The sequence below is a fragment of the Cajanus cajan genome, chromosome 11 (genome assembly GCF_000230855.2).
Source record: "Cajanus cajan strain Asha chromosome 11, NIPB_CcT2T_4, whole genome shotgun sequence".
Classification (NCBI taxonomy): domain Eukaryota; kingdom Viridiplantae; phylum Streptophyta; class Magnoliopsida; order Fabales; family Fabaceae; genus Cajanus; species Cajanus cajan.
The window spans coordinates 22,619,182-22,635,300 of NC_138527.1; the positions used below are offsets into that span (position 1 = coordinate 22,619,182).

The 16,119-nt window shown below is 30.8% G+C and overlaps 1 protein-coding gene across 1 annotated transcript; it reads left to right on the forward strand.

The window, feature by feature from the left end:
• The first annotated feature begins 2,114 nt into the window (after positions 1-2,114).
• On the forward strand, positions 2,115-6,944 carry LOC109814303 (ABC transporter G family member 21). The gene is made up of 5 exons (XM_020378697.3): positions 2,115-2,500; positions 2,924-3,728; positions 5,100-5,270; positions 5,393-5,571; positions 6,020-6,944. Exons 1-5 carry the CDS (start codon positions 2,270-2,272, stop codon positions 6,668-6,670), a joined length of 2,037 nt encoding a protein of 678 aa, XP_020234286.1. The 5' UTR covers positions 2,115-2,269; the 3' UTR covers positions 6,671-6,944.
• The last annotated feature ends 9,175 nt before the right edge of the window (positions 6,945-16,119 follow it).

Consider the following 16,119-nt stretch of genomic DNA (forward strand, 5'->3'; position numbering starts at 1 on the left):
AAAGATAAAAAGAAGAAAAAAAAACTTTTCAAAAAATAAATTACTGTTTCTTCTGTTGCCATTCCTTTTTGGTTTAGTGCGTAAGCTTTTCTTCTTTGAATCCTAATCCAGATAGAAGCGTAATAAAGGAATAAGTAATTGTTTGAACAAATAATTTAATTAAAGTTTTATTACATAAATATTTCTTATATATGTATTTATGTATAAATTATTTTTATAATTGAAGGAGAAGTAAAGTTAAACTGTTTTTATATAATTTGTAAGTTTTTCTTTTATATAAATATTTTTCCAAAAATGTAAAGTTTAAGGAATTAAGTTAAAAATAACTTTTGATTAAAAAAAAATGCTAAAGTAGATATGTCAATGAGCTATTTGCCTAAGCTTTCCTAAACATTGTTATAAATGCTTATGTTATAGGATAGCTCTTTAAAACATGGTTTATATATATAACAATTTTTCTTTTTCTTCTTTCATTCTACTGTTTTACCCTTTTTCCATTTTTATTACGTATTTATCTGTGGTGAACCTACATATACTTGAGAGATGTATTTACATGCCTGACTTTAAAAATAATATATGTATGTGTTTTATGTTATATGTTTTTATCTTCTCTAAATTTATAGTTTAAATATATTTTTCTTAATTTTTCATTTGTAATTAATTTGTCTTATTGACTAATTTATTTCTTATATCTTAAATCTCTTTTAGCTCACTTTTCATTCCTAATAAACATTTTTCTTTTTTCATGTAAAATTTATGTATTGATTTATATATATATATATATATATATATATATATATAAAATAAATAATTTTTTTTATATTTTTTAAATAAACTGTTTCTATTAACTTAAAGTCCTAGGTCCCCACCGGTACTTATTATACCTACAATTTGCTGTCCTTTTTTCTTCATGCATCTTACATACTCTCTTAAATAGGAACGTTCCTACGCATAAAAGTGTTTCAATTTGGTTCCACAAAACCAATTAATTACTATTTTCGTTTTTCAAGAACAAAATATGATCAACCCCACGTCTATTGTTGAAGTCTGAAAAGTGATCAATATTGATTAAAGTTTGATATATCGAGAAGTTTGATATATTGAGTAATATATAAATGTACTAACTTAATATTTTATAATTTTAAAATATGATTTAATATTAAATTCGTTTATATAATTAAGTTGATAAATTTTTTTATTTATATATTATTTAATATATTTAATTTAACTAATCGAAAGTTCACTTCACACTTACATTCCAATATTTATATAAAACAAAAATTGTCTTTAGAGAATTCACATCTATCATTGCCTCATAAATGCTAGAATTATATATTTGTATAGATTATAAGTATTATTATAATTTTGGATCTTCTGGTTATTCTAATTTTATTGTTCAAAATTTATTTGTAAATTTTGTATAAAATGACATTTTAGAATTTTTTTTTGAAAATGTTAAATTAAACACATTTTTTAATATTTTCATTTATAAAAACCAAAAATAAGAAGAAAAAAAAATCAAACAAGTTTCCAAAGATTTAAAATTTAAAAGTAAAACTTATATTAATTTTAAAAATAGCTAGAAAACATTTTGTGCATAAGATCCAAAGTTATCTCTCATTTTCCTTATAGACATGGCTTAAATTGTCCTCGATAATAGTGGCACTGGCATGGTAACCTTCCTCACTACAAGACTCCTTTGTCCCCCAACGAGTAGTTGAGTAAAACTACACGTAGTAATTTTTGTGGGTAGCCCCTGCATGCCACTTTTATTAATTTGTCTCGAGAGTCTCTATCTATTTTACCACTTTCAATATAAAAATAAAAAAAAAAAACATTTTGACAACTCTCATTCCTTTCTTTGCTTCCTTAACCTGATCAGTCTAATGATTGTTCACCATAGACTCACATAATGCAGATACACTCTATTTAGTATTTTTTTTTTCACGTTAGTTACCGTATTAAGACTTAAAAAGTAATTAATTTTATTTTAGTTTTTTAAATACCTAGACTAACACAAACACAGTACTAAGTCTTTACCAAAAAAAAAAACACAGTACTAAGTAGTGGTAGCTCTCTCTTTCCTAATACTATATATATTGTTATTCTCCCATCACTCCTTCGTGTGCTTCTCTCTTCTCGTGCCTTCCTCACTTTATAACACCCTTTACCCCTTCTCCTCGTGTGACTCTCTCTTCATCAAAACAAAACAACCTTATTCTCAGTTTCTCAAAAATATCAATCAACCACAGCACCCAATATCTCTCAGATGATGCCCCCTCAGCAAGAAACCGCCGTCACATCAAACATTCCGGCCATCCCCAACCGCCCGGAAAACAGCTCCGTCCATGCCGAACCACCGAGCTCCGCCACCCATCATGACACCAAACCCACTTTCATCACCAATGACAACACTCACAACATTAATAATTCTCATCCTTCTCCTTCACCACCCAGATTTTCTATTCTTCGCCAATCCATGCGCCCCATTACCCTCAAAGTACTCATCTTTTTCCCAACATATTCATTCTTTCATTTTCTATGTTTTATTCTTTTCGGTATCTTTTTTCTCATCATGCCTACTTTAGTATCAAATATTTAACACAAATTTAGAAGAAGCAAAAACTTTCTCTATATGAATAATTTTTTCCTCTTAAGCTCCTAAAATAAAAAACTGTTTCTTTAAAATAAACTAAATCAAAAGTCATAGAAATGGTTTTTTTTTTTTATAAAAAAAAATCACTTTACAACATACATGAATGATAAATTTGTTGAATTGTACGATATTTATCTGGTTAGATATTAAACTCGTAAAATGATTGAATCAATATGTAATTAATTGATCATGTGTTTTGTTTAGTTGGTCGATCAGTTAATTATGTTGTTTTAGTTTCTCTAACGTTGTAATATTTTTGCATGCTAGTTTGAGGATGTTTCCTACACCATAAACTTTGGAAGGGACAAGAATGGTTGTGTAGCTTCTCAAAAGCCAAAGGTTACAAGGACAGTGTTGAATGGTGTGACGGGTATGGTGGGACCCGGCGAGGTGATGGCAATGTTGGGCCCCTCAGGGAGTGGCAAGACCACCTTGCTCACCGCCCTCGCCGGCCGTCTCGCCGGAAAACTCTCCGGCGCCGTCACGTACAACGGCCACCCTTTCTCCAGCTCCATCAAACGCAACATAGGGTTTGTGTCACAAGATGACATATTGTATCCTCACCTCACCGTGCTCGAGACTCTAACCTATGCTGCCATGTTGAGACTTCCCAAAAGTTTGACAAAGGAAGAGAAAAGGGAACAAGTTGAAATGATCATTGTGGAACTAGGGCTATCCCGGTGCCGGAACAGCCCGGTTGGCGGCAGCACCGCCTTGTTCCGGGGGATATCCGGCGGGGAGCGAAAGCGGGTCAGCATCGGGCAAGAGATGCTGGTGAACCCTAGTTTGTTGTTGCTCGATGAGCCGACGTCAGGGTTGGACTCCACCACGGCCCAGCGCATCGTGGCGATGCTCCAGAGCCTCGCCCGATGCGGCCGGACCGTGGTGACGACCATACACCAGCCCTCGAGCCGGTTGTATAGGATGTTTGATAAGGTGGTGGTGTTGTCGGACGGGTACCAAATTTTTACCGGGCCAACGGGTCGGGTCATGGATTATCTCGAGTCCATTGGGTTTGCACCCGCTTTCAACTTCATGAACCCGGCTGATTTTCTGCTTGACCTCGCTAATGGTAAGTGATTTGACATAATTTTGAGAATATCAGATGTTTCATTTTGTGAAAGTGACATGGGAGGAAGTTTAGGATTTTGTTTTGTGCATGTTAATTTCTCAATGGCACGATTGACCCATTAGGTAATGGGCACCATGCATGATGTCCAAAAGAGAGTGTGTTACACTTGGTCGTTATTAGGTAAGGGTTCATTTTCATAAATAAATAATGCTGGTGCAAAAGGGTTGGAGTTGCTTACCCATGAACCTTGTTTTCAAGGTGGCAATTGCTTATGGGTCATTAGGAGCAGTGAATTGATTAGACTATACCATAATCCCTCTTTGGTCGGTTTCACAACATGTGAGTATCTTTTGTGTAAACGTGGATCAACACACGAGAGAACTTTATGTAATAAATGTTAAATTAAAGGTGGTCAATGTGGTCCAATTCCCATGACCTCATAAAGTTTTATTAGAGATACGTATATGTTTGGAATTGATTTGGGCTTTTACTTCCAATTTGCCCTGAAATCTTGCCCCCACGTTCAGATAGATGGGCTCATTTTCAAATCGTAATTGCTTACAAAAAGACATCACAAACGGCTCATAGAAGGGTTTCTTTTTGAATTTTGAGATATAATATTCCTATATCCTATTATAATTTTTTATAATTCTCTTTACAATTTATTAATTTTCTTTATCTTTCTATGGTATCAATCATTTTATTTAATGTTTTGCTTTCTTTTCCCCCTTTTCAATCATAAGTGTTTGTTATTCTGTTTTCAATAATTTTATTTATTTATTCATTTATTTTCAGTGAGTTTATTCTTTATCTTTAAGGAAAATGATCATTCTTTCATATAAATTTATCTTATAAATCTCTTAGACACAGACTGATTTGAATTATTTAAAATTAGATATTATTGACCTAAGATATTATTGTTTAATGACTCTTATTTCTTCGAATTTACCATACTTTTTTCCTCATACCTTTTCCAACAACTTTTTTTCTCTCTCTCTAAAAGTAAAAAAGCTCCTTTGACAGAGTAATTTTTTGTCTTTAATATGGTACATGCATTTAACACAGCCTTTAAATTTACCATCGGTGGTCCTTATGTACTGTGAGCGTGAGATTAACAATGCTATAAAAATTTAAAAGTTTGTTAAATCTTAACATTGAATTTAATGAACAATTAAACTCAATTTCATAGAATTTTAAACAAGATATTTGAATCCAAAAAATTATGACACTGGAAGCATCTTCAATCATGATTTTCATGATCATGCTTAGATTTCAGTTTGGTCATGACAAAAAAAGTTGACAACATGAATTGAATTTCTAGAGAGACATGCAAAGGAAACCTCTAATTTTTTACATTCTGTGGGTTTGCAGGCATAGTTGCTGATGTCAAACAGGATGATCACATAGATCATCATGAGGATCAAGCTTCAATCAAACAGTTCCTAGTTTCATCATATAAGAAGAACTTATACCCTCTTCTCAAGCAAGAGATTCAACAGAATCAAAGAGGACTGGTATTTTCTACTTCAGGAACACCTAGAAGTAAGTTAAAATTTCTGGTCCTCTTGTCATTGTTTTTCCTTTATAGCATTAGAGAACAGGGCAATAGAATAAAAGTATGGTTAAATGAGTAAATAATTAATCTTTAAATGCATGTTTGGTAGGTTCTGAGAACCAATGGACCACTAGCTGGTGGGAGCAATTCATGGTTCTGCTTAAGAGGGGTTTAAAGGAAAGGAGACATGAATCATATTCTGGCTTAAGAATTTTCCAAGTCTTGACTGTCTCTATTCTCTCAGGACTTCTGTGGTGGCATTCTGATCCCTCGCATATACAAGACCAGGTATCTTGAACCTATGTTTAGTTTTGGTTTCTTGGTTCTTTTGTTTTTGTAAAAAATAAATGGATATTAAGTGTAAAATACTGTTTAGGTCTTTAAAAATGTATGTAATTGACACTTTAGTCTCCGAGTATATAAATTTAAAAATAGTTTCAGAAATAGTCTAAACTTCAGATAAACATGTATCTTAAATGATAATATTAACATATATTTAGAGACTAAAATAACAATAAGTAATTATTTTTAAAGACTTAAATAAAACAAGTAAAACTTTGAAGGACTCTTTTTTAATTTCTTTACTTTCAAGGATTGAAGTCTCAGTGATATGTAGTTTCATGAACCTAAAAGGTGTTATACCCAAATATTAAATAGGACAATGATTCAAAAAAAAGGAGTTACTTTCCCTTGTAGTATACTAATGCTCACAACAATGTTTATTTTGTTGTAACAGGTAGGTCTGTTATTCTTCTTCTCAATCTTCTGGGGGTTCTTCCCTCTCTTCAATGCCATCTTTGCTTTTCCTTTGGACCGGCCAATGCTGAAGAAAGAAAAATCATCAGGCATGTACCATCTATCTTCCTACTATGTAGCCAGAATGGTAGGTGACTTACCAATGGAGCTTGTGCTTCCTACCATCTTTGTAACCATCTCTTATTGGATGGGGGGTCTCAAGCCATCTCTGGTCACATTTGTGTTAACCCTCTTGATCATGCTTTTCAATGTGCTGGTTTCTCAAGGAATAGGCCTAGCACTTGGGGCCATTCTAATGGATGTCAAACAGGCCACAACCTTAGCTTCAGTAACTATGTTGGTGTTTCTTCTGGCTGGAGGGTACTACATTCAGCAAATGCCATCCTTTATAGCTTGGTTGAAGTACATTTCTTTCAGCCACTATTGCTACAAGCTTCTTGTTGGAGTGCAGTACTCAGTGAATGAGGTCTATGAGTGTGGACCAGGGTTGCATTGTAGGATGAGAGATTTTCCTGCCATAAAGTGTCTAGGGCTTGATGGTTTGTGGGGAGATGTGGCTGTATTGACTGTGATGTTGATTGGATACAGGGTTGTGGCTTATTTGGCTTTAAGGATGGGGCTGCATCATTAATTAGAGACTTATTAGTAGATTAAGGATTCAGGGAAATAATATTGATTTACATCTTTGTTGTTCTTATCATTGTCTCAGTTGAAGTAGTAATTCAATTCAAGCTACAAGGGGCACATTTTAAATCCTTCTGATTAATTGAAATGAAATGAGGCAATTAAAATTTGTTTAGCTGTAGTTCATATTTTTCATGTAACTTTTACTGTAATTTCGAATGCAATGTATTTTAATCCTAGTGATTTATTGATATGAAATGAAGCATTTAAGATTTATATAACTATATAATCCACATTTTTTTATGAAATCTTTATAGTAATTTCAAATGCAACATATTAAAATGAAAAGAAATATAGTGAAATTAGGAGTTGGTGATAAAGCTAGTCAAGGCAAAATGCAATGTTCAATCAAACAGAAAATAAGGAATTAGAGAGAGGATATCGTAGACGGCAGAAAAGTATTAGTAATGAGTGACTTTATAGTTTATAGAAGGTTCCCTCAGCATCATCCATCACAATCTCAACTACCAAATAATGGCCTTCATAAAAATGTTGCAGAGTAGGAGTTTTATCTTATCAAATATATTAACATATTAAATTTTCCTTGTATTTCTCTCATCTTTGAACACTTCCTTTATATATATTATATATGCAAGCCAATATGGTTAGCATTAGCGACGAGCAAATAATTATAGCAGCAATGTGATTGCTGAGGCCTCAAATGCATTTTAGATTTTTAGGTACTAAAATGTCCATGCTGGCATCAAAATGTCGCTTTTAATCTTTAACAAAGTATAAAGTTGGAAATTAAATCATTAGTAATGAGAAGTCTCTCTTTTTTCATTTTCTGTCTTTATTTATCTATCAGAATGTGCATTTATTAATGATTCCTTGAAAACATTTAACATTGAAATATTAATTTAATTAGTTGAATGTTCATGTACACCTTCTGTTTTAATGAATTTAAATTGGAGCAGTGCTGATAATGATTGTAGGAAAATGATTTGATGAAAACAATTAGTTATGAGCATTGAATTAGAGGAAAGGTGTTTATATATTTTATATTTTCAAGGGTAATGATAAATATTTTATGTCTCTGACCCTACTACTAAGAAACCATCCTAAAATTTTGAAGCTGCTAAGGAAATGCATGAATAAACACACACCATATATCTATTTTCCAAACATTTATTGATATAAACCGAGTGAATTGCGAATTTAGTTTCTTAAGGATCAAACAAACTAGTCCATGAAATTAATAAAATGGTCAATAAAATTGCAAATCATCAATCAATTTAGTCGTTCTGTTATTAATTTATGTGCTCTAACACCGTTAAAAAGGACGGTTAAGTCCGTCTAATCATACATGTTTCACATAATTTGATTACAAGGGTTAATGGGGTGACATTTTCTCAATTGGTAAATTAGAAGACTAATGCGAAGGTAATGGGGAAAAGCCAAAGGGGAAGAACAATGACACATGGAAGAGAAGAACCATTTATTAAACTAATGTATCACATTTTCATCTATGTGACGTGGTAACCACGCACTGTAATATGCCAGCTCAGCTTTTGTAACAACATTATATGGCACCGGTTAATAACAAATGGACTAAATTGATAGATGGTTTATAATTTGCGGGCACTATGGTGCCATTTTGTTAATTTTAGCACCAATTTGATTGATCATTACGATTTTAGGAACTAAATTTCGAATCACTCTATTTAAATCTCTTCAGTCCTAAGACACATGAGGTTAACCTGATAATCTTAAGTTCGATTTCAGTTTGTATTAAAATAATGAAGTCACATCCCACGAGCATAAATTAGTTTTTTGTTGTTAACTTTGAAACACCGCATGGATCATGTTTATGGAAGAAAAAAAAAACTTCAGTCCTTCATCAGATATATTTCAGACAAATGATTTCTCAACAAATACAAAAGTATTTACATGTAAAATTTATAGTGTCATTCAATCCTAGAGTTGGTTTATGAACTGTACCCTTTTACCTTTTGACAATAAAAACTACTTGTGTAATAAATTATGCAATATAGTTAATCTATTGAAAAATTCAAGTTCTCTAGGAGCTAGAAAATTTTCTTGCTCTGTGCTCTTATACCAGCTGCATGCGCCATCATTGTCTGATGTCCTCTTTAATGACTATTTGGGAGTTTTATCCGCAGATACCATGTCATGTATTTTTATTCCATTCCTCATGTATGTATGACCATCTCACTCACTCATATTCACTCACATTTGCTAACCTTTTTGTTAATTTAAGAGTAGGTACCCTCATTCTTTTTCCACCCTTACAGATTTGAGATTGTAACTAACAAATTCACAATAAAGGAGCAGGAGTTATGAAGGGAATCCTAGGTATGAACAACAATTTTAATAATGTGATTAATTTGGCACACATCAAGTTGTACAAAGCAAGGAAAACCTCTTCCTCCAAAGAACCTTATGAAAGTTTCTCTAATTTGTTCTTAGACCATAACATGCTGCTTGAATAGTTGAATTTTTCTATTGTTTTGTCCTCTGTGAGATGGGAAACCAATAGCTTTTAGCTAGCCATATTAAAAAAAATGGTCTATTTCTAACAAGAATTAAAATATCAATATCCAAGAAGCCTTCATCAGAACAGTACATGGTATTCATTTCTCAGTGGCATATCTGTTCAAAACGGTTTGCATTTCCTTAATGGCATCAAAAATATTGTAGAATATATGAATCCAATAATATCTCTTAAAATTGCCTTAGGTAAAGCATCAGATGCTACAGCATCTCATCATAGGCCTCCAGTTAAGTTTATTCCATTCCCCCAAGAAGGTTGGTTGCTGCCAATTTGATGGAAAAACATTGAACTTGTGAGGTCATGTTATTCTCAAATTCATCCATAAAAGGATGTCTCATGCACACACCTAGATATAATTGTGAGAACACTTTAAGAAAACTAAGACCACTTTTCTTAGAAGATAATTGTAACATGGCATCACTCAAAGCTGAGAAACCTGTTGGCTCTCAGTCACCAGAGCAGGTTAAGAAAGAACCTACAAAACCTAGTGGTAGCACTCGAAAAGCTCCAGCTTCCAAGCCAACTCCAAAGAAAACTGAAAAGAGGTCTCGGCCTAAAAAGAAGGTACATATCAATTTAAGTTTGTCTTCATAAAATAGTCATGTGATAATTGATGCACAAAGTTAGTACTTATTATATTGTATAAATTTATTTAGAATGCATACATAACATAAAGGATTTAACATGGTCAACCAATCATAGATTTATTTTTATTTTGCAAAGGCCCCATGTATCCTCTATTAGAGACAATCAATCATGTTTGAGTCGAGCAAACAACCAATAGATTGTTATATCATTTGTTCCTTTTTTGTAATAACTATTTAAATTAGTATACTCTTTCATTACTTGATGTTGTAAAAAATTTTATGCTGAGAGCGTATCCAAATTAAGCTCATACTGCATACTCATGAATATCTTGTTTATATTATTAGACTCTATTCAATATATGTTGTTCATCAACATAATCTTTTATGGTTTTCAGGCAAGCAGCAGTAAATAAGCAGATATATCAATAGTTGTTGGAATCTTGTGGAGAGTTTGTATACATGCTGTCATACAGGGCTCTTCCATTATGTTTTGCTTCTAGTACTTTACCACTTGCTTTTGTTGCTTAATAGTCATCTGCATGTAACTCGAGTTTGCAAGCATGCTATCATATAAATAAAATATACTTATTAATTATGGAGACAAGAGATGGTTCAAATAGGTTCTTGATTAAACATTGTGTACGTATTTGCAAATTCAACAACAGAATGTGTTTGACATATTTCTCAACTCTCTTTAAGTAAAAAATTGAACAATATCCCGAGTGCCACTTGCTCTGAGAACAAACTATTATAGACTTTACTTAATATATAACTGTGTACATACATGTATGAAACATCGGCTCCAACACAGACACTAGATACGTCATGGAGACAAACACCAAGATACCGTTAATACCCAAGTTACAGGACACCGGGGTCATGCATGTATATATTCACCTTATAAAAACAAAGTTGTTAACTTACAATTTTCTTATGATAATGAGCTTCGTAGACAAAATACTATCATATATAGATTTTGGTGAAATAACATCATGTATATACAAATTAGAATAATTAACTTAAACGAGATTGTTTTTAAAAACTATTATTCGATCAACTTATTATTTCATTATATAAATTAGTATAATTTTTTGAAGGTTAAAAATCTAATTTGGTCTCTTATAATATTTTTTTTGTTTCAATTTAGTCCCACTTTAATTTTTGGTTTCAATTTGGTCCCAAAATAATTTAAATTATTGTAATTTGGAATTTCTGTCCAAATGATTTAAATGAGATTAACTCCTGGTGACGTGGACGCCACTTGGATAGGACGTGGATGCATACGTGGATGCGTAATTTTTTTATGCATCTGAAACTAGAACAGCCCGTTCTGAAACTGGAACGGGCCGTTTTGGTTGCACTCATGGTGCGTAAATATTGCATCAGGAACGGGCGTTCTAGATGCATTATTTAACACCAACGAGTGCATCAGAACGGACCGTTCTGAAATCGGAACAGGCCGTTCTGGTTTCCAAAACGGGCCGTTCCAGACTGCCAACCAACACACAATGTGGTTCAAAGATCAAAGGCAAATCATTTACACATACATAATTTTTTTTTATCTAAAAAATAATATATTTTAAAAAATAAAAATTATATTTTAATAAATATATATATATATATATATATATTTAAATTATCATATGTATAAAATATAAATTTTGAAAAATTATTCATTTATCTCATATTTGTCAAACTTTTGTGCTTTCTATTTATTGTGTACGTTGATAAAAAAAATCAAAATTGTAAAAATTTATATCACATATCAAAAACATCTTTATATGATAAATAAATTAAATTAAATTTTTATAAGATTTAACATATTTATTTTTATGTTTTTATGAGTGTTAAATTATTATTAAGTAAGTTTTTAAGATTGTAGTTCTAACCAAACATTTTAAAAAATGTCTATGACAGATAAATATATCATATTAATAACATGTATTTTTAATAAAAAGGCTAAAAATCTATTTTGATCCCTTATAATAATTGTTTGTTTCAATTTAGTCCACTTTTATTTTCGGTTTCAATTTGGTCCCAAACTAATTAATTGATTTCAATTAGGTCCCTAATAAATTAATTGGTTTCAATGTGGGACTTCCGTCCAAATTTCTTTAACGGTGCTAACTGTTGGCCACGTGGATGCCACATAAGTGCATAGGTCGATGCCACGTGGATGACACGTGGATGCCAATTTTTTTGAAGATACCTGGAACCAGAACGGCCCGTTCTGAAACCAAAACGGGTCGTTCTGGATGCACTCATGGTGTGTTAATTTTGCATCTGAAACGGGCCGTTCCAGATGCACAATTAACACACCAAGAGTATAGCAGAACGGGCCGTTCTGAAACCAGAACGGCCCGCTCTGGATTCAGAACGGGCCGTTCTGGATTCAGAATAGCCCGTTCCAAAACTGAGAATAGAATATTATTTATTAATTTTATTAAAAAATATAATAATTTTAAAAAATAATTTTTTATGGTAAAAATTTTTAAATTACTTATTTTTATAAAATACAATTATCTTATAAATAGAGTAATAAATTTTTCTTTTTCTCTTTCTATCTGAATAAATATTTAAGTGTCACTTTATAATATTTTGTAACTTATTTAAAATTAGAGGAATAAAATGATAAAAATTAATAAGATAAACATAATAAAATTATTAATTTATTTTCTTTTAGTGTCCTCTAAATTTTTACATTCATTTAAAACAAAAATATTTTGTATGTTAATTTGAATTAATTTAACGAAGTATCATATGATTTTTAATTTTTTAAAATTTTTATAAATTTGATCTATACATGAAAAACTTTTTTATTTAACAATTAAATTCTTAAAAATTGATATAGAACATTAATTATTAAATAGAATAAATTTATAAAGACTTATTCTTGAAGTAAGTAAATTTTTTCTTCATTAAAAATAAAGATAATTTTACCACAAAATAAAAAACAATTAAACAATAAAATAAAATATAAAAAAATATTAATATATTTATTACATTAGATATAACAACATAATTAAAATATAATTAATAATATATATTTTATAAAATTATTAATATTTTATATATAAAAAAAAATGAAAAAAATTTTAGTGGGGGCAAGTGCCCTCACTATGATTAACTTAGATCTGTCCCCGCATATGGTTGTGTGGTGAAATGTTAGTCCTGTGTATCCTCTTCCTTTACTCCAGGTTCTACCTCTTCAAGAATAGGTTGTTGTTGGGGTACATCGTTAATGACTTCAAGGAAAAATACCATGTCATTTCATCCTTTACTGGTTTCAATTAGGTCCCTAATAAATTAATTGGTTTCAATGTGGGACTTCCGTCCAAATTTCTTTAACGGTGTTAACTGTTGGCCATGTGGATGCCACGTAGATGACACGTGAATGCCAATTTTTTTGAAAATACCTGGAACCAGAACGGCCCGTTCTGAAACCAGAACGAGCCGTTCTGGTTGCACTTTTAGTGTGTTAATTTTACAACTGGAACGGGCCGTTCCGGATGTAAAATTAACACATCAAAAGTTCAACCAGAACGGCCCGTTCTGGTTTCAGAACGGGCCGTTCTGGTTCCAGTTGTTTTCAAAAAAAATTTCCATCCACGTGGCATCCACCTATGCATCTACGTGGCATCCACGTGACGAACAGTTAACTCCGTTTAAATAATTTGGACGGAAGACCCATATTGAAACCAATTAATTTATTAGGGACCAAATTGAAACCAATTAATTAGTTTGGGACCAAATTGAAACCAAAAATAAAAGTGGGACTAAATTGAAACAAACAATTATTATAAGGGACCAAAATAAGTTTTTAGCCTAATAAAAATTAGGTTTAATTCTGTTAAATTTTAATATAACATAATCTGACCTATTTTATTTTCATTCTTAATCGTAATTGTAGATATAAAAACTTGTAAAAAATAACTATAATATATATTTATACTTTTAAAAATTATATGTAAAATTTTTAATATTACAAATATATAAATAAGTATTGCTCCCACGATCTAAAATTTCTGGATCTGTCACTGACTATAACCATCGAGTTTGTGTTTGGCATTTTGGAACCAGAACGGCCCGTTCTGAAACCAGAACATCCCGTTCTAGTTGCACTCTTGATGTGTTAATTTTGCATCCGGAACGACCCGTTCCAATTGCAAAATTAACACACCAAGTGTGCAACCAGAACAGGCCGTTCTGGTTTCAGAACGGGCCATTCTGGCTCCAGATGCATTAAAAAAATTTGGCATCCACGTGGCATCCATGTGGCCAACGGTTCACTCCGTTTAAATCATTTGGAAGGAAGTCCCAAATTGCAATAATTTAAATTATTGGGGACCAAATTGAAACAAAAAATTAAAGTGGAACTAAATTAAAACAAAAAAAATTATAAGAGACCAAATTAGGTTTTTAACCTTTTTTGAATAAGAGTACTTTTAGGAGTTATTCATTGTAAGGAATGTCCTACTTAAGAGTTTATTTTTTTTAATTTTTAATGAGCACTTATAGAAAATTTTCTTAACATCTTGTCTCTTTTAATCTATCATTATTATATTTATTTTTAAAATAAATTTTAATATATTTTTTAAAATATTAGTATTTTAAAAAATCTTATATCGCAATATAAATTATATATCATAATATTTAAAAATATATTTTATGTTTAAAAATACTTATTATAAATTTTAATTATAATATATTTTATATATTCAAAAGTATTTATTTATTATATAAATTTTTATTAGTTATAAAATAAACATTTATCATGTACATTGAACAAGATAAATGTTAATTTTGCATATAATGAATAATGGTTTAAATCGTTTTTGTTCCTTCAAGTATAACACATGTGCAATTTTGGGTTCTAAATAAATGTGGGAGTGTAAATCTCAAGAAAACGAGTTTTGTAAATATTTTGATGTGTTTTGATGCTTGTTGAGTTGTTTGACATTAGCTTAAAAAAGAAAAAGAAATAATAAAAAAAAGAAATGAAATAAAAAAAAAGTAAATAACTTAAAAATCATTCTCATGTTCCATATTTACCTTGGTCACATTACAAACTAAATAAAAGTTTTTTTGATCTTTAATTACATGTGTTCAAAGTTGTTAAAATTAGATGTTAATCAAATGTTGGTAGCGCTAGTTTACATGATGTGCTTGAGTGTAAATACAAACATAAATACATGAGAGTTGAGAGTTAAATACTATCATGAGAGGGTTCTATCATTTTTGGATCATTCTTTAATTTAATTTGTTATGTTGTTGGCTTTAAATGTTATAAATGTGTCCATAGATTGTTTGTGACCTTGATACTTAAAATGTTTATACTCTTTCTCTTTTATATACATTTGTGATTCATTGAAAAATGTTGAAAATTTTGTTCATACTTTCATTTTAAGTTTTGTTTAATATTGAATTTTTTCCAAGAGTGCAAAAGATTAAGTATGGGGTATTTCATGAACCTTATTTGATACATCATTTTATGCATTAATTACTTTGGGCTCATTTAACCTTTATAAGTGTTTCAAATTGGTAATTTAGTTGTGATTCACTTTAGTGGACTTTATTGGTTTTAATTCTAAATTTTAGTTAATTTTTGTAATTTTTCTTACTTTGACATGTTGTCTTGCGCATTGTATATATTGAGCTACTGAATTCAGAATATTATGTTCTTGGTGTCCCTTAAAAATTAAGACAAAGATCTACAAAATTGTCTTAAAATCCAAAGCTAATTTAAATGTTTTAAGGCCTAAAAATGTGTTTGAAGTTTTCATCTTTGCCTTTTAGCATGCATTCTCATTAGGAACAAAACATAGGAGAAGTTAAGACATGTAATTACTAGGTCAGGCTTGTAATTTATATTAGATTTAGGCCCAATAACTTAAGTGTGTATAAATAAGTGTTACTAACTTGTGTTGTAGACATGATCGATCCTCATTTTATAGATTTTAGACTTGCTTCTCATATAAGTTTCTCTAAAATTTCTCCCTTTCTCTCTCTTACAATTTATTTTCTATATTCCTTGGCTGATTTTGGTGCAGCATCTTGATGAAGATGCTTGGTTAATCTGCATATCAATTTAAGTTTCATGAATTATGATCAAATTTGAGTTCTGATTTAATCTTCCTATATAACTTCTTCATCTTCTTCTTTTCTTTTCTATATCTAATTTCATAATTTGTTTTATAAATTTCCTTTTCAGATCTATATTTGAATTATATTATGATTCATCAATCCAATCTAAGCAATGATTAAGTAGTTAATTAATTTCCTAAACCAACACAT